The 17,177-nt window shown below is 60.7% G+C and overlaps 7 protein-coding genes across 7 annotated transcripts; 4 read left to right on the top strand and 3 right to left on the bottom strand.

Moving 5' to 3' along the window:
• Positions 1–214: 214 nt before the first annotated feature.
• PAN0_001c0728 (uncharacterized protein) lies at positions 215–2,416 on the top strand (the record flags this gene model as incomplete). The annotated part of the gene is made up of 1 exon (XM_014804343.1): positions 215–2,416. One exon carries the CDS (start codon positions 215–217, stop codon positions 2,414–2,416), a length of 2,202 nt encoding a protein of 733 aa, XP_014659829.1.
• A 341-nt stretch (positions 2,417–2,757) lies between these two features.
• PAN0_001c0729 (uncharacterized protein) lies at positions 2,758–3,591 on the top strand (the record flags this gene model as incomplete). The annotated part of the gene is made up of 2 exons (XM_014804344.1): positions 2,758–3,405; positions 3,562–3,591. The coding sequence occupies 2 exons, from the start codon at positions 2,758–2,760 to the stop codon at positions 3,589–3,591; spliced, it is 678 nt and encodes a 225-aa protein (XP_014659830.1).
• Positions 3,592–4,158: 567 nt separating this feature from the next.
• PAN0_001c0730 (bud32 protein kinase) lies at positions 4,159–6,291 on the top strand (the record flags this gene model as incomplete). The annotated part of the gene is made up of 3 exons (XM_014804345.1): positions 4,159–5,503; positions 5,599–5,632; positions 5,781–6,291. 3 exons carry the CDS (start codon positions 4,159–4,161, stop codon positions 6,289–6,291), a joined length of 1,890 nt encoding a protein of 629 aa, XP_014659831.1.
• Positions 6,292–6,531: 240 nt separating this feature from the next.
• Positions 6,532–7,911, bottom strand: PAN0_001d0731 (FAS1 domain-containing protein; the record flags this gene model as incomplete). Its single annotated transcript, XM_014804346.1, has 1 exon — positions 6,532–7,911. The coding sequence occupies one exon, from the start codon at positions 7,909–7,911 to the stop codon at positions 6,532–6,534; it is 1,380 nt and encodes a 459-aa protein (XP_014659832.1).
• Positions 7,912–10,642: 2,731 nt separating this feature from the next.
• On the bottom strand, positions 10,643–11,396 carry PAN0_001d0732 (translocon protein; the record flags this gene model as incomplete). Its single annotated transcript, XM_014804347.1, has 3 exons — positions 10,643–10,856; positions 11,011–11,081; positions 11,394–11,396. 3 exons carry the CDS (start codon positions 11,394–11,396, stop codon positions 10,643–10,645), a joined length of 288 nt encoding a protein of 95 aa, XP_014659833.1.
• Positions 11,397–11,813: 417 nt separating this feature from the next.
• PAN0_001c0733 (37S ribosomal protein mitochondrial) lies at positions 11,814–12,144 on the top strand (the record flags this gene model as incomplete). Its single annotated transcript, XM_014804348.1, has 2 exons — positions 11,814–11,981; positions 12,076–12,144. 2 exons carry the CDS (start codon positions 11,814–11,816, stop codon positions 12,142–12,144), a joined length of 237 nt encoding a protein of 78 aa, XP_014659834.1.
• A 578-nt stretch (positions 12,145–12,722) lies between these two features.
• PAN0_001d0734 (uncharacterized protein) lies at positions 12,723–16,724 on the bottom strand (the record flags this gene model as incomplete). The annotated part of the gene is made up of 1 exon (XM_014804349.1): positions 12,723–16,724. The coding sequence occupies one exon, from the start codon at positions 16,722–16,724 to the stop codon at positions 12,723–12,725; it is 4,002 nt and encodes a 1,333-aa protein (XP_014659835.1).
• Positions 16,725–17,177: the final 453 nt, after the last annotated feature.

Consider the following 17,177-nt stretch of genomic DNA (forward strand, 5'->3'; position numbering starts at 1 on the left):
GTGTGCAGTTGGATTTTTCTCCTGTTCGGCCCAGCCCAGCCTGCAGGCCCCGCAACGCGAACTGGCGAGCAAGGACGCGTTCCGACTCCGGTGAGTCTTCCGCTTATTCGAGCAGCCGGGTGTTGTTCTTCCAATTGGAGCAACACCACCACCTGTCCCTTCGACTGACGCTCACGGTCGCCGCTAGCCTCGGTCAGGCGAACACAGCGCCAATATGGACGTCCCCTCCGCACCACCGGATGAGATGAATGGCGAGACCATCGCCATTCTCGTCCTCTTCAACTTCCACTGCAGGGTCCAGCTGAACGACGATGCGCATGTTGCACGCAAGAAGCTGCTGCTCTTCCTCATGGACAAGCTGTACCAGACACGACCTCCAGCGCCTTCGTACGCTGCATTTGTGGAAGAGCTTCGGACAGCGATGCAACCAGACGAGGATGACTGTCGCATCGTGGTCGACTACCTCGATGGCATGCTTCATCTGCTCAACGTACCCGACGGTCTCACCAAGCTCTTCAACGAGAAGCTCAACCGAATCCTACCAAACTACGAGTCAACAGGCATGCTCAATGCCACCGATATCTTCTTCGAGCGCCGATCCTTCTTTGGCCTCTTCTTTCGCCGGACAAAGCTGATCTTTGACAGTCTCGACCTGCAAGCGCGAGACGAACTCATGTCGTCGGCACGGGCATGGAGAGAGAGCAGCACCCTCACGATGCCGAGCTCTGATCGCCTTGACTTGGACTCGTATCAGCTCGCTGATGCCAGGCTTTGTGCCTTCCGCGACTACCAGCTCGGGCTGCTTCGCGGCGACTATATGACGGCCAAGGACAACATGGAGAAGTTCTTCGACTTTTACGCTCCGGGCGCCGACCGTGAGCTGCATCAACACACCTTGTTGCACCTAGCTACCTTCCACGTCAGGACCGGCAGCTTCTCGGCAGCTCGAGCAGCGCTTGAAGAGGCCATCAGCCTAGCCCGCTCTGCCAACGACCACGACTGCATCGGAGCATGTGAGAGCCTCATGCTCCGCATTCAAGGCGTTGGCACAAGTGTGCTTGCGGCCGTTCCTGGCACCGCCCACATACCGCCACGCCCTAACCACCGTCAGCCATCCTCGGATGCGGTCTGGAAGGCACGGTGCGAGATTGGAAAAGGAAGATCGGCACTCGAGGTGCTGCACGACCTCGAAGAGGCTTTTTCACCGGCACAACCATCTCGGGATACCTTGGCAGCTTCCGAAGCTTCTTTGGAGCTGATGGATGATGCGAAGCGACGCCTGGGCCGGGATGCCGTCGCGCAAGATGCCGAGGTCGCACGCCTCTGGAATTTCCTCGGGGCTCCGGCGCTCGCAAAGGTGTATCATGGGCGAGCGGAACCTGCCTTGGACGGTCGAGCTACATCGCAGCTGCAGCAAGAGACACGCATCGATTCCATCTGCGGCAGGGCGAAACGCCTCTCGCGCGCAGGTCGCTATGAACAGGCACTGGCGCTGCTCATCTCGCCGGCAACCTACCGGGGCATTTCGTTCAGCCACTATACGACTTGGCATACGACCATCGGCGAGATCCTGCGCTTAAGGGCAGAGAGGCGGGAGGACGAAGCGGCTCTGCGAGTCTTGGCGGATGCCTTGCCCTTGCCTGAGCGCGCGCAAGCTGGCTGCGACATTGAAGATGCTGTCGGGTCGCCGAGCAATCTGGTGGAGCTTGCTCTGCGCTATCTCGATACAGGAAGCTCGAGCGAGATGGACGAGGCTTTCGGTCGACGCTTCAAAGCGTTCAGCCAACTGACGGCAGAAGAGGCAGGCGAAGCGTTGCTGCGCAAGGCGACCTCAAGGGCCGAGAGCGAACAGCCGTCACTGGCCTTGATGCCCACGTTGGCATGCCTCTCGATCGCCAAAGAGATGGACTGTCAGCGCCTGGTGCTTGGAGCCCGAGTCCAACTGGCCGAGACGCTTGGACTCCATCTCCAGATGGCAGACGGAACACGGTCGCTGATCGAGACCGATTTGCCTGCTTGTTTGGCCAACGAGGATGCCGAGCTGCGAGCGCGCGCGCAATGGACGTACGCACGCATCCTGCTCTCGTGCTCGGACAAGTCGAGCAGCGAAGATCTAGAGAAGGTGCTCTTGTGGCTTGCGAGGGCGGAACAGGACGCCGACGCTGCCGAATGCCTCGGACTGCAGACGCGCATCCTCTATTTCTTGCTGCGGCTCCACCATCATGTGGGCGACCAGACCTCTCAGGAGGAAATCGCTCTGCGACTCGACCGGGTCGAAAGGCTGTGGACACGCAAAGACGCGGCGGAGGACGAAACGTACATGGAGCAAACGCGCCAGATCCTGGACGTCATCGTCTCCGTCGCCGGCTACGTAGCCAGTGGCCAAGCAGCCGGCGGCCGATGGAGCGTGGCATAGGGCGCCCTCAGCATCACAGTCAGAGAGCATGCTCCTAGATGCACGAGCTCTAACAATGATAAAGACGACCTTTTTGTTTTCAGCGGATGCGCCCCGGCGAGGAAAGCTCGCTCGTGCATTTTTCACACGGCAAGCCGCCGCTGAGAGATGCGGAGAGGCTGCGAAGCTGAGCGCGTTGTCGTGTGGGGAACCGGATTCGGGCATTCCGGTTGACATCGGCTTTGGGACCGGTGCAGCTAGGACGCGAGAAATACAGTCGTGCTGGATAGCCGAGCTTTGTGCAACTCGCAACACCTTGGATCCCTCCCACCACCAACAACGTAGCGCGCTACTCATACAACATGCCAGCACCATTGCCGAAGAACCTGCAAGAGGCGACGCAGGATGCGGTGGACATGACGAGGCACCTCGTCGAGAGCCCCGGCTACTCGAGCTCGGCGGTTGATTCGACGGTGACAATCATCTCGATCGAGCGTACCGGTCTCGAGGAGAACGGCGAGCTTGTGAGCGAGGCGGCGGATGTCGATGATTCGCAGGAAACGGTCAGGCTTACGATGAAGACGGCTGGAAAGGCCACCGCACCAACGCCAGTGCGAAACGATATCCATGCCCGCCTTGTGCTGCGCATGCGCGTGCCCGAGAGGCTGAACAACAACCTGGGCAACATGCACGGTGGATGCGGAGCCACACTCGTCGACTGCGTGACCTCTATGGCGATATACTACCATACTTCGGGCGTGGCTGGCTCGCCATGGTCGTTCCTGGGCGTCTCGCAAAACATCAACGTCTTCTACCTCAATGCCTGTCCGGTCAACTCGGTCATTGAGATGGAGGTCTACACCGCCTCGGTCGGCAAAACCATCGCCTTGATTGCAGCCGACTTTTGGCTCGTAGAGAGGGCGGATGGCCAGGAAGACGACGGCGAAGGTCCCGTCCACGCCGGCAAGTGGAAGCGCATCAAGAAGACCATTAGCGGCACGCACACCAAGGTAAGTGGGCCTTTCAGCCTGCGCTCTTATGAGGCTGAAGCGCTCCCAGAGAAGGCTCATTGGCCGCCTTGCTCGAGCTCCGACATGTCGCTGACCTTGCGTTGCCTCCTTCTGCCTTTCCACATTCGTCTTTTCTTCTCTGTGATCGCACGACAGGTTGACAACTCTGCCCGTCTCAAGCTCTAAAGGATCGATCGTAGAATGAATCACTGCATCATCGACGTCGCTGTCAGAGGCCCATATCTCTCGACGTAGTGGCGTGCATACAGTGCGAGTGTCTTGAGGCGTGCGTGTGTTGACCGGAGGACAAGGCGGTGAGCCTTATCGGGTCGGTGTCAAGCCAAGTATGCCGGACCCTGCGGCGATCATTTTTGAAAGTTGAAATTTGTTAGACTTGGATGTGGAGTTCGCTGGATTTTTTTTAGCCAGGGATCGCAGGGCAGCTTGGATGAGCAAGAGCGTCAGCCTGATGTGAAGACTGGCCTCGGAGCGATCGCTGCCCTTCTTCGTGACCAACTCCCTATCTCACCGATAACAGCGTCTCTGACCCCTCGCCATCCCTTCCTGCTAATACTCTCCTTTGACAGTCCAGAGCAAATAAGTCCGCGAAAGCCACCATCGAAGCTCTAATTGACTGGCAGCCGATTCGAGGCTGGCGTAATCATGTCGAAGCCTACACAGCGAGGAGACGGTCCCTCGTCGTCCCGGACGCCAAGGGTGGCGTTCCCAACCCCGAGGTCACGGCCGACGTCAATGGTCGACACCACGGCGCCGTCCGTTGAGGCCAGCACCGAGGCGATCTTGTCCACTTCCCCTGCATCCTCCACAATCTCAGTAGGTGGCTCGCCTCACAAGCATACCCAGACTGCGGCAGACCGTCTCGCCTCGGCGCAGGCCAAAGACGCTGCTGCTGCTGCCAAATCGCATCGCTCGCGCACATCTTCGGGCACTTCCCGATCGAGCATGGAAGGAGCACGGCCCAAGCTTCCATCCCTGCTGCAAGCCACCACCACTCGATCGGCGGCGACACCTACAACCAGCAACCCCGTCGAACTTCTTTCCACCGACAAGCTCAAGGAAGACAAAATCAAGAGCGCCAGTGATACTCGCAGCTCCATCGATGGCAGCTCTCAGCCTACCTCGAGGCGCGGCTCGCGTGATGTGATGCGCACCGCAGATGCAAAGGTCGCGGGCTCAAGTCAGGTCAAGACGGTGTCCAAACCCATTCCTAACGCCCCGCCTCTGGTCGCACTCCTGTCCGATTCCAAGGTATCCCACTTGATCAAGCAAGGCGCCGAGGCCAAGGTGTACATTTCCAGCATTACCGGCAAAAACATCCCGACGTGGCCGCAGCTCCGCTCCTCCTCGTCGACGCCGCCACAGGCTAATGCTCCTCAGCCAGTCTTGCTCAAATGGCGCTTTCCGAAGACCTACCGACACCCTACGCTGTCGAACAGCATCACGGCCTCGCGCACCATCATGGAGGCAAGGGCGCTGCTACGTTGTGCCAAGGCCGGCGTGGCTGTACCCGCCGTGCGATGCGTCGACGAGAAGGAAGGCATCCTCGGTCTCGAGCTCATCGCGGGCAAGAGCGTGCGCGAATGGCTCGGAGGCGGCGCAGAGGGCGAAGACGAAGAAATTGTCGAGGCCGACGACGCCGACGCAGCCCCTGAGGATGACGACGAGGTCCTCTCAGAGGCAGAGCAGCTCAAGCTGATGAGGCTCATTGGTCGACAGCTTGCTGTCATGCACGAGGCTGACATCATCCACGGTGACCTCACCACTTCCAACATGATGCTCCGCCCCGCAGCCGCATCGGGTTCTGCCGAGAGTGCCGCCCAGGTCGACCTGGACAAGGACGAGGTGGTCTTGATTGATTTCGGTCTTTCGTCCGTGTCTGCGTTTGCAGAAGACAAGGCGGTGGACCTGTATGTGCTCGAGCGCGCCTTTGCCTCGACGCACCCGGCTTCCGAAGGTCTCTACCAGACGATTCTCGACAGCTACGCCGAGGAAGTGACGGCAAGGTCTTCGGGCAAGAACCGCGGCAAGGGCGGAAAGCTCGGAAAGTGGGAAGAGACACGAAGGAAGCTCGAGGAAGGTAAGTCAAATGACAGGATTCTGCAGCATTTCGTGTATGAACCCAGCGACGCTGACCATTTTCTTTGTTCGTGTCGTGGTCTGCATGTCATATAGTACGATTGCGCGGGCGAAAGCGATCCATGGTGGGGTAGGTGAATCTCCCCTTCCTCGCAGGCAGATTGTTGCCGACGCGACCCCCCGCCTGCGTCACCGCTTCTTGCAGCAATCGACGAAACTGACATGCAACACTTGTCTGATGATGCGCCGCCTACCCTTATCTTTTGCTGTTTCGAAAGGAGTGCTCTTTTGCAGGACAACTGGAATCGTCGTGTGGCGGTCAATTGGGAGCTGGCCATCCACGTCGAATGCCATGGGCTCGTTGCAGCGGTTTGGGCGCTGCCAAGCTTGGCGGCCTCTTTCCTTCGACTGCGTCCAACAGATGCGCTGCGACTGCTGCCCGCGGTCCGAGGTTCGACACGGACGAGCGGGGTGGACGGTGGGGAGTGGCATGCGCTGGCTTCGCGCATGGATACTGAGCTCGACCATATTGGCTCGGCGACTCTGTTGGACTCGCATTCTCCGCATGAGAGCTGCGCAAGGACGCCACCGACCCAATCGCGGCCACTCATGAGCCTGGTCCTGGCGCCGTTCCAAGTAAAGACGCTGTCGGTTCCACTGGCAAGACCGCTCGAGCGCGTGCTGGACAGAGCACTCACTGCCGCACTCTGCACGGTCGACCGTCTCCTGCCTGCGACCGCCTCACTTTCACAGCCGTATGCGCTTCGTGCAAAGCGCAAGACGGACTGATAGTCCCATGGTCATCGTATCTCGTCACTTGATGATGTCGTAAAGCGCAGTCGCGACATTGTCACATTCACGACTGCCACACAAGGAGGATGGAGGGACACAAGAAAACCACGTGAGAACATTTCAACTCTGAGCCCGCGCGGGGCCAGCAAGTAGGAGACGAAGGGGGTATGGATACAGTAACGCCAACCCATGGGATGGAGGAGGCAAAGTGAGGCAAGGGGGAGAGAGGGAGAAAGTCTAGAGAACGAGCGCAAGGATGGACGCGGCGAGAACAGCCGAGGCGGCGAGCGCCGTGTTGGCCGTGGAAGCGCTGGCGGCGTTGGGGTTGCGGTGGTCAACGCCGTTGCCGTTCTGGTTTCCGCTTCCATTGCCGTTGCCGTTGGAGCCGTTGGAGTTGCCAGCCTGGGAGGCGCCGCCGTTGTTGCCGTTGGTGCCGTTGCCGATGGCAGACTCGGTCTGGCCGGAGCCTGCGTTGTCCGTGTTGTCGTTGGCCGAGCGGTTGTTGGCGCCGGAGCCCTGCTGAGCAGCGGGCACGTCGGTGCCCTGGGTGGTGATGGCGTTCTTGCCCGACACGGGGCCCGAGATGGACTGAGCCTTCTCCGCGTCCACCGAGGCCTCGGCCGACTTCTGCGCCTGCGCGGCACGTCCCGTGTCGAGCGCCGTCGAGGCGAGCACATTGTCAATCTGGTGGATGACACCCTGCTGCGCGATAATGTCGGTCTGCAGGATCTTGGCGGTAAAGTTGCCCACCTTGACCGTACCGGCGTTGTTGTCGAAGACAATGTCCTGGCCCGAGGCAGAGATGAGCGAGCCCTGGTCAATGAGCAGCGGCGAGTAGACCACGCGCGCAGCAACCACGTGCTGGCCAAGGACTGTGGGGATGTCGGTGGGGTTGGGGTTGGTGGCGGTGAACTTGGTGATGGCATCGTTGGTGGGGACAAACATGGTGACACCGGGGAGGCTGTCGATGGTGTTGGCGAGCGCGCCGTTCTGGACGTTGGCGAGCAGCGTCGAGATGCCCGTGTAGCCGAGGAAGCGCAGCGTGTCGGTCACGGAGCCGGGCACGGTGATGGCCTGGCTGATGGGCAGCACCGTGACGGTGTCGACCTTGACGCTCTGCTGGACAAAGGTGTCGTTGTTGACGGCCTCGGCGACAAAGGTGCGGTTGCCCGACTTGGCGAGCGCGACCGCCTGGCCCGCGCCACCCGGCAGCTTAGAGAAGTCCGAGTTGTTGAGCAGCGAGTGGCCGATGGTGTGCAGCGGGTAAGCGTTGAGCTTGTCCGTCTCAAAGTTGCCGCGCAGCACGTGCTGGAGGAGCGTCGCCTCGAGGCGCGAAGAGTTGCTCGTCACCCACGACGGCAGCATGGCGATCGCATCGTCGTTGGGCGCCAGCAGCGTCTTCTCCGAGTTGTCGGCGAGGATGCGCTCGGTCACCGCCGGGTGCTGCGAGAGCACGTTGGCGAGCGAGGTGAGGTTGTTGTCGCGCAGTCCCTGCAGGAGCGCGTTGGCATCGCCGCCCTGGCGAAGCTGAAGGTTCTGGAACTCGCCAGTAGCGACGGCCGACTGCGAAGCAGCGGCGAGCGTGAGCAGAGCGGAAAGCGTGGTGGTGAACTTCATTGTGGATACTGTGGTGGTGGGGAGAGGGGTAAAAGGAGATGGGGAGAGGCTGGAAAGAGTGACAGCCGGAAACGCAAGGAAGAGAGGGGAGAGGGGTCAAGGATGGAAAGAGGAAAGATGGGAAAGGCGAGCAGCGTGAGTCAGCGATTACTTATATGACTTCCGCAGAGAGCTCGTCATGGAAGCCCTTCGGGTTCGGACGCAAGGAGACTGTGCAAAGTTTCGACGAGATCGGCTCTCGTTCTCTCCTCACTCAGCTCGGCGACAGGAACAAGGCGGTGTAGCGACGCGGAGACTGGCGGAGGGAGCCAGGCATGCGCGTGTGACAGATTAGGCGCATGCAGGTTGGCTTTGGCCGAGGCTCGCTTCCAAGTGTCTTGGAAGCAGACTTGGCATCTGGCGTGCTCGTAGCTGCGATGCGCAACCGCCACGGGAGCCGGCTGGCAACGAGCAGGAGGCACGCATCAAGAGGGCGAGACCCTTGCCCAAACGGCTCGACATTTGATCCTGCAGGGTGCGGGAGATCTTTGAGGTGGGCAAGCCGAAGAGGAGTGGGCGAGGGGCAAGCGCTGATCAGACGCTCGACAGCAGTCTGAGCAGTGCAGCTGTTCACACGTCAAGGCTCGTCCCAGGCGTAGGAGCGGGGAACGCGCTGCAGCGCCGGCCGAGGCTAGCTTGGCGCAAGCAAGAATGGCGAGGGGGCCGAGGAGCGACGACCATTCCTTGGGTGCAGGGCACAGTAGCTGGAGGGAGCGCGTGCAAGACCGACTCGGACGCCGACGCAGCGGCGAATACCGACGATGCAGCCGCTTCGGCACGACAGGAACGCATATCGAGCCTCTCGCCGTCGCACCTTCCTCTTCTGTATGCGCATCGCCCATCGTTTGCATATTCTCGCTAAGTTACAGTAGCGTCCGAAACAGTCTTTTGTCTTTGAAGTACAATGTCGTGCTCGGGGCCTGCGTTGCTAGTGCCACCTTGACCTCGGGTAGCGAGGCTCGTCAATAGACGCATCAGAGGAGGCTAAGTTGGCATGTGAGCGCATCTAACGCGGACTCGATGGTCCAATGCTCAGGTGGACCTTGGTTGCTCGAGCGTGCGGCTGAGTGTCTGAGATGGATCGACGTCGCGTCGAATACGTCGACTGCCAGAGCTGCCAAGCACCCCACCCGTGAAACCAGGATGCGCTTTGCAGATCACTGAGCCTTAACGCATCGCAAGACCGAGCCGGGGGGACCGCTGTATGCAGCTCGGTCAGGCAAGCCAAAGGCACGAGGCGAGGGACTAGGGCGGCATTTCGGTGTGCTTGTGCAGCGGTCGTTGACAGCTGTAGCTCCGCTCGGGCATTTCGCCTGCGAGTGTTGGTCTCGACCCGCGTCGAAGCCGCTTGCACCTCACCAGTCAACTTTCAAAATTGGCACCTGCGGAAATGCCACATGTGCGCTGCGCGTCGGTGGCTCGGAGACAGACGCGCATCTGCGTCCGTCGCCAGCATTCACAGCCGTCGCATTCGAGCTGGGCATGCAGCACTTCCGAGCGTCCATCCCGAGCTCCCTGAACCGCTTCGAGTACAGTAGCGAGGCACATGCAGTAGCTTCCTGCAAATCGAAGGACTAAATGCCGTGGTTGCGATTCGCATTCGTTGACGGAACCCACCCGTCGAGGTTGCCACTTGGCTGACAGTCACGCTCGGACCTATTCTTCGCTTGCGCCACGATGATTGTTCCTCTCGTAAGATCACACGGAACGGCATAAGACTCGCCCGCTGAGTCGTCGTGTCAGCGATCCGAGCAAGCTGACGGTCGCTGTTCCCACGCTATCTCAGCATCGGCTCTTCCGATTGAAGAATGACATCTTGACGTGATTCAGAGAGGAGGCGGCGGAATTGCGAAATACGTCGTCTGGCTTCTGTATGCAAGGGGCTATGGCAGTTCGCGCTGCCTGCTGCCTGGCAGATCTTCTCGGCTGCTTGCGCATTCCATCTTTCGGGAGGTCGTGGCGTTCGACGTGGTTCCTGCTCGTGCCGCTCGGCTCGGGCTCGTGGCATTTCCGCTCTGCTGTGTTCCCGTACTTTCACCTGTTCCTGGCCGTAGGATCGGGCTCGTACCCCGCCCGATGAAGCAACCTGCAGCCCCGCCCCAGTTAGCTTCTCGTTCGTTCGGAATATCAGGCAAAGGTGGCAGCGGTGTCCGTAGCTAGCGCAGGATGCTTGCTCCTCACTGGAGGATCGACGGTCGAAAGCCTTCTGGCTGGTGCGGTGTATAAAGCGGAGGATTTTGGTTCGTTTTCGTGTGCTTGCTCAAAATTGTGCGCGAAAAATGTTGGCAATCAAAAGCTTGTCAGTAAAAGATCAGTGCCCTCATGCCATCGGGTGCCGATGCGACGATATCTGTCGATCCACCCGCAGCCCTCAAGCCAGTGGTGCAAGCAGCAACCCTCCACCGACGTACTAGGCCGAAGCACAGACACATAGACACACAGACACGCACACATGACACGGTCTCACACCGGAGAAGCACGAAAAGACATGGTGACTTGGGCCCGATCAAGCCGTATATTTACAGAGCGGGTCGAAGCAGGCCATCCCGCAGCAGCACACGCTGGCGGCAACAGCATCAGAGTGCCAACTGAGCATCGTTGAGGTGGTCGAGATGAACACGAGACTCGACTGCCGCCACTGCATGTGCACTGAGTCGGCCGCCGCGAGCCGGGGCTGGAGGCGTCGCGTCGCTTACTTGGAGAACCACCTCATGAACTTGCCGATGATGTGGAGGAGCACGACCGAGAAGACGAAGGCAATCGACAGAACCAGAACCACGACGGGGTCGACGCTGAGACCCTTGCTGTCGTCCGTGTACAGGCGCATCATGGTCGACGACGAGCCACCCGCTCCTGCCGCTCGTGGCGAGTTGGGCTTGTTGGCAGCCTGCTGCGCGGCGCGTCGGCTGTTTGGTTGCATCGAAGAGGGGGCGAAATGCAGGAGGTCGAGTCAAAGCGTCGGTGTAGGCAGTCGGAGGATAAGATGGGAATGGAACGGTCAGCGCAGCTCCTCGAGATAACCATGTGCGCAACCAGGTCGGCCATGGCGCAGACACTTACCGGACGGCTTGCGAGTTCCTGCTCGCCAGAGCGGCGAGGTTGGGCTGGGCGCCAGTTGCCTTTGCGTCAGACTGTAGGGCGAGTACCATCGTATTCCGGTTCGAATTGTGGCGGCCGTGCGCCGAAAGAAATCCAGATGGGAGCAGGTGCCAATTAGGAAGGTACGTATCGGTCGCAGTGTGGGAGCGAATGTCGATGCATGTTTGTGTGCGCGTCGTGTGCGTGCGTTCCGCGAGCGAGTGGTCCGAGATCAATGGCAAGTTACCATGAGGAGCGATAGGAAAGGTTGTAGTCGAGATTTGCGGTCGATGTTAGCGATTGCTTCCAGTGCCGACCTCTGAGACAGTACAGCTGCGACAAGCAGCATGGGGAGCCGTACGTACCATATTGATCAGGATATACACGTGCGAGCGGTGCCGGATGTGATGACGGTGATGAGGATGGCGGCAGAGTCGTGTGGAGAGGGACACCTGGCTCGGGCGGTGTTAGAAGAAGTTGGGTTGCAGCCTGCACGCGCGCTCCCATTCGCTGCCTCAAAAGGTGGGGTTGCGCTGCCCTGCCTCTGCCTTGCCTTGCCTCGACCCTCGCTTCGCCCAAAGCGGCGGCCACCCTGACCAAGGCTACCTTCCAGCTCACGCCTCTGCCGCCAAATGCAATATTCGGGTCCGCGCCTCCTACAAGGCTTACCACTCCCGGCCGATAAAAAAGTCACCGGGTCCCAGCTTTGGGAATTTTGAGCAGCCCCAACTCCACCCGACTGCTTTCTTCTCACCATCACTCACCGAACCCGGTTCTTGCCAACGATGAAGCTCAACAAGCTCAAGGTGAGGCCGAAGAAGGATGCAGCCGCCGCTCCTTGCGCCGCCGAGTTTGCCACCATGCTTGCGTGCTGGGCGTCTTCCAACGATATCAATAACATCGGCGCTTGCAAGGACTCCGCTCGCTCCCTCCAAGAATGCATGGCTAGCAGGGTAAGTTGATCATCTTTGGTCCGAGATTCATGAAGAAGGTGCACGCTTTGCTGAACACCTTTGCCACTTCTTCTCGCCCTCAACACTCAACCAGAAACCTCGCGGCGGTGTTTCCAAGCCGACTATCAACTACCACCTGGCACGATTGTCCAAGCAGATCTAGACAGAACTCCAGCCACTACATCGCAAACATCAACCCGCAGCACAACGAAAGCTCGCGCCGACGTCAGGCGTCGATTGCAAGCACATTGATTCGACGCGTCAGCCTGTTGCTTTAATCCCAGTGCTCGTGCATTTCTTCGCTGATCGCCGGATCAGACGACGGAACGACGTTGGTTCTCTTCGGTGTATTCCCACACGCCAGCCGACATCCTCGCAACCAACACAGTTGCCCGACATCGACACCCACATGTAACAAAACAGCCCTCTAGTCTTACCCCGCCCTCGTCAGGGTACCGAGGGGAGACTTGTGTACAATAGCCACCAGCCAAAAGCATCTTGCACTCAGACACCCGGTATCAGCCTCGGTTGCCCAATCAGCCTGCAGCGCAGAAGCATACGACCGTCGTGTCAATCATTGACAGCCCCCAACAGAGCGGTGCTGGCTCACGACCACAGCACGCACACGCTTGCCAGACCAGACCGAGACAAGACAGGAACTGGAAAACGCTATCGGACACAAGTACAAAAGCTCTGAAACATGACAAAAGTATAAAGACGTGTACATATCGGAAGAGTGGCTCAGCTGTCGAACGTCTCGATGGTCTCGATGAAGGCCTTGCTAAGCGAGCCGATGGTCGGGTCCGTCTCGATGCAGTCCAAAATCTGGAGCGACATGGCCTCGGCATCAACGCTGCCGTATGTGCGCTCCACCCGCACGCTGTCGGCCAGCAAGATCGATCGGCTCTCGCCCACGCCCTTGAGATCCGACATGGCGGTGATGATGATCTTGCTCCTGCGGTTCGGCAGCAGCACAGACGCCTGCAGCGCAACCTCGTTGTCTCCGCGCTCCTTACCGTCGGACGACGACGAAGCGTCGGGCGAGGCATCGAGGATCGACGTCGGATGCTTGCCGTGGTCCTCGATGAGCTGAACGGGGAAGCGGCAGCGCAGATGCTCGATCTCGGCCAGCAGGATGCGCTGGCGGATGAGCGTCTGAGAGATGCGGCGCAGGACGACGAGCGCATCGTGAGCAGGCACGTCGGCAAAGTCGACGTCAAAGTCGGCCTGGAGGATCTGCACGGCGAGCTTGCGCACGAGGTTGTTGTCGTCGCTGCCGGTGCGCATGCCCTTCTGCTTGAGCCGGATGCGCGACACCTTGGCGTTGTTGGGCAGCTGGTTGCGTGCGCTGCTGGCGAGCAGCGTCATCGACACCTGCAGCCAGCCGTCGAGGATCAGCACCACGTCCCGCTCGCCGCGCGCCTGCACGCCCTCGGCCTCCTCCACCTCGTCCAGGCTCGGATCAAAGCCGTTGTCGAGGATGCGCACCAGATGCAGCTTCTCCAGATTGCGGATCTCGCGCAGCAGCCGCCCAGCCTCGCCGCGCGTGTAGCCCTGGATCTGGTCGACGGTGGCGTGCGCCTTGTCGACCATCTCCTGCGCTGCAGCCATCTTCTCGCGGTTCTCCTCGAGACGCACGAGCAGACGTTCGTGCTGCTCCTCGACGTCCATGAGCTTGGCGCGCATCGACTCGAGCACCTCGTGCTGTTCCTCGATGCTCGAGTAGAGTCCCTTGAGCTCTTCGGCATCGCACGTCTCGATCTCGGCCTGGCGCTGCTTGGCGAGCGCGAGATCCGCCTTGAGCTTGGCGTGCTTGGCGCGAAGCACGGGCAGGATCTCCTGCTGCAGCTGCTGCCGCTTGGTCTCGACGATGTGCAGGTCGCACTGCAGCCGGCCGTGGTACGCTTGGAGCGTCTGGATCATCTCCTGGTCGAATTCCTTGTCGAGACGCCAGCCGTAGTAGTCGGCGCTGACGAGCGCACGGGCGGCTTGCTTCTGCAGCTTGAACTGCGCCTCCATGTCGCGTCGCTCCTCCTCGTTCTGCAGGCCCATGATCTCGCGCACAAAGTCCGGTGGCGAGTCGTAGAAGGCCTGCTCCATCTCGACCATCTTTTCGCGGCCGTCGTCGACCTGCTCCTTGATCTCGCGACATGCTTCGCGCAGAGCCTCGAGCTGCGGCACAGCACCGCACGCCGCCTTGACGAGCCGCATCATCGAGACGGGCACATGCGTTGCGGCGTCAGGCTTGTCGTCGCTGCCTGCCTCTTCTTTGGTAGGCGGCACGGGCTTGCGGCGCGACGCGCTCATGTCATCGTTAAAGTGGACGCCGACGAAGCGAAGAAAGTCGTTGAGCGGCATCTGGACGGGAACCTGGTTGCGCTCGTCGTTGCTGTAGTCATCGAAGCTGTCGACTCCCGAGACGGCAGACTGAGCGACGGAAGTGTCGTGCGCTTCGCTGCTAGCTCCGTTGGCCGATCTCAAGCCGGATTCCACAGCCGAGTGGAACGAATCGTCGTTGGTGGCGGCACTGGACAGGTCCGGCAGCACGGCGGCGACGATGGAGGAGCGACCAGCGCGGCGTTTCGGGCTCGCCATCTTGGACGGCGAGGACGACGATGCCGAGGCAAAGGGGTGTCCGTTGGGTCGGTCGAGACCGATGCTGCTCAGCGACTTGCGCTGACCGGCGAGGACGCTGGCCACCGAAGGCTTGGACTTGGCGGCAGGCGATGAGCTGGCTGCACGTGTGAGACTGCCCTCCTGCGCCTGAACCCGCCTCGCGGGCGAGTGCTGGTACGACGACGATGCAACTCCGCCAATGATGGAACGGCGGAATGAGCTCGAGTCGGCCTGCAGTGCTGCACCGTTGACGTGGCCCTGAGGCGGGAGGGTGCCACCCACGCGCTGCGCAGGCGAATGTGTGCTCGTCTCGAGTCCAGCCAAGCCACCGCGGAGAGACTGACGGAAACGACTGGGCGACTTGCCAGGAGTTGGCTGGAACGGGCTGGGCGCGCCATTACCGAGCGACTTTGCCGGAGTAACGACGGGCTTGGAGGGTGAAGCAGCAGGATCGACGACGTGGCCGATGGGCATCGTCATGTCCATGGCCATAGAGGCGTCGTCGGAAGAGGCAAAGGGCCTGCTGGAGCTTGAGTCGACGAGATCCATGTCGCTGGACGCCGGCTCCTTCTCGCGGATGAAGCCGGTAACGGCGCGCGTCATCTCCATGGGCATGGTGGCGTCCTGCTGGATGGTGTCATCGCCCTCGGATTCGCTACTGCTGAGCTCTGGGAAGTCGGTGATGATTGTAGTGGTTGCGTCGCCGGTCCTCTTTGCCTCGATCTTTGTGGTGATGGCCTTGGTCATGTCCATGCGCTGGCTGACGTCGCTGTCGTCCGAATTATCGGAGTCGTCGCCGTTCTGGGGGTCAGTATGGACGCCAGTGAACTCCATGGTGACGGTCTGATCGAGGTCCATGGCCGAGCCGTCGGTTGAGGAGGATTCGTCGGCAGCTGTGCTGCTTCGCCTGCGCTTCAATGCGGGTGCCGAGTGCATGGCTTGAGTGATGTCCATCTGCACCGAGTCTTGACCCTCGCTCTGCAAGCTCATGTCCACCTGATCGTCCGAGGTGTCGGCGATGGAACGTTTCTGGACCGAGCCGTGGGTGCCGGTGAAGTCCATGTTGGCGGATGCGTCGGAAGCGGAAGCCATGCTCTCGTCTGCAGTATCGGCGGAGACGTCGAGGGTCGAGTCGTCGTGCGGCAAAGAGGCTGCAATGGAGGCTGCGAGCGATCTGGCGGCAAGCTCGTTGGAGGCATCGAGGTCCATGTCGGATTCGGATTCGGACTCGGACTCGGACTCGCTGTCGCTGTCGCTATCCGAGCTGGAGCCGTCTTGGGACTGAGCATACGAGGCAAAGCCCACGCTGGCGGAGGACGAGCTTGCGGGCGTGGAAGGTGGAGAAACCTGCTCTCTTCTGAGGCTACCGAGGCGGAGGGTGGGCTCGTCGCGAGCGAATTCGGTCTTCTCCTGGCGCGAGCTGAACGTGACTCTGCGCTTGGGACGGACGACCTGGGTCATGGCGTTGCGCGAGGGCGGAGGGGCGGCCGAAGATGAGGATACGATGCTGGTGGCGTTGCCAGCAAGTGAGGCGAAGCTGCTGGCTTGCATCGAGTCGCGGGCTCGGCCTGTGCCGTTCGCTGCGAACGATGAAGGTTCGGGGCCTGCGACGTGAGGCATGGACGAGCGACTGGATCTGGAGGAGGAGGTAGGTGCGTCCGACTTGCCGATCTGGGCGATCTGCTCTGTGAGGGATGGCATGGCGAGACCACGCCTGGACTCTGGGCTGGGGACGAGACCGGTTGGGCTCAGGAAGACCTGGGGCACTGATCGGATGGCGCTCTTCCTTGGAGCAGGAGCATTTCGCCTGCTGGTGGTGGCGGCAGCGACGGCGGAGAGAGAGCCGTTGGCTTTGCTGCTAGATTCTTTGAGCAGCGTGTCGAGTTCGGCGCCGCCAACGGATGCGGCGCGCTTTTTGGAGGTGGCGCGCTCCTTGGCGGCACGCATGGTATCGTCTTTGTTGGTGGTAGAGAGCCTGGCGGATCGGTTGTTCTCCTTTGCAGCGACCTCAGCAAGAGAGGTCTTTGTGCTCATGGACGAGCCGCCGAGCGGAACACCGCCTGAACCCGTGCCGGCGAGCGACATGCGAGAGCGCGGCGAACGCCGCGGCTTGAGAGGCGATGGCATGTTGGCAGTGGAAGCAGGCCTTAGCTGGGCGCTTCGAAGAACAGATTGCGATGGAGGAGGCGGGAACCAATTTGCACTCTCGACGGAGTGATTAGGGTGTGATGGACGTCGGGAGCGCGAGCCACACGGTGACGACGAGCGAGGACGATTGACTGCCACCGGTGTTGGTCTCTGCGCGCCTCTGCTCCAGTGCTCCAGTGCTCCGGACAGCTTCAGACGCGCCGCTGCACCGTCCGAGGCGCGTCTGTGTCGGTGTCGCTCCGACCGCGCTGGGCTGCCTCGAAATTTCGTTCCTCCAGCGCGCAGTGTTGCTCTCCAAAAACAGCGCTGTCGGGAAACCCGTCGCGACAGCTCCGCCAAAATGCACGCCGCACGTGACCCCACTTTTTTGTAATGGTGGAGGCGGCCTTCTACAGTGTGAGCGCTTCCTTCTCCCTCACGTCCTATCCTTCA

The sequence above is a fragment of the Moesziomyces antarcticus genome (assembly GCF_000747765.1).
Source record: "Moesziomyces antarcticus DNA, scaffold: scaffold_v10001, strain JCM 10317, whole genome shotgun sequence".
Classification (NCBI taxonomy): Eukaryota; Fungi; Basidiomycota; class Ustilaginomycetes; order Ustilaginales; family Ustilaginaceae; genus Moesziomyces; species Moesziomyces antarcticus.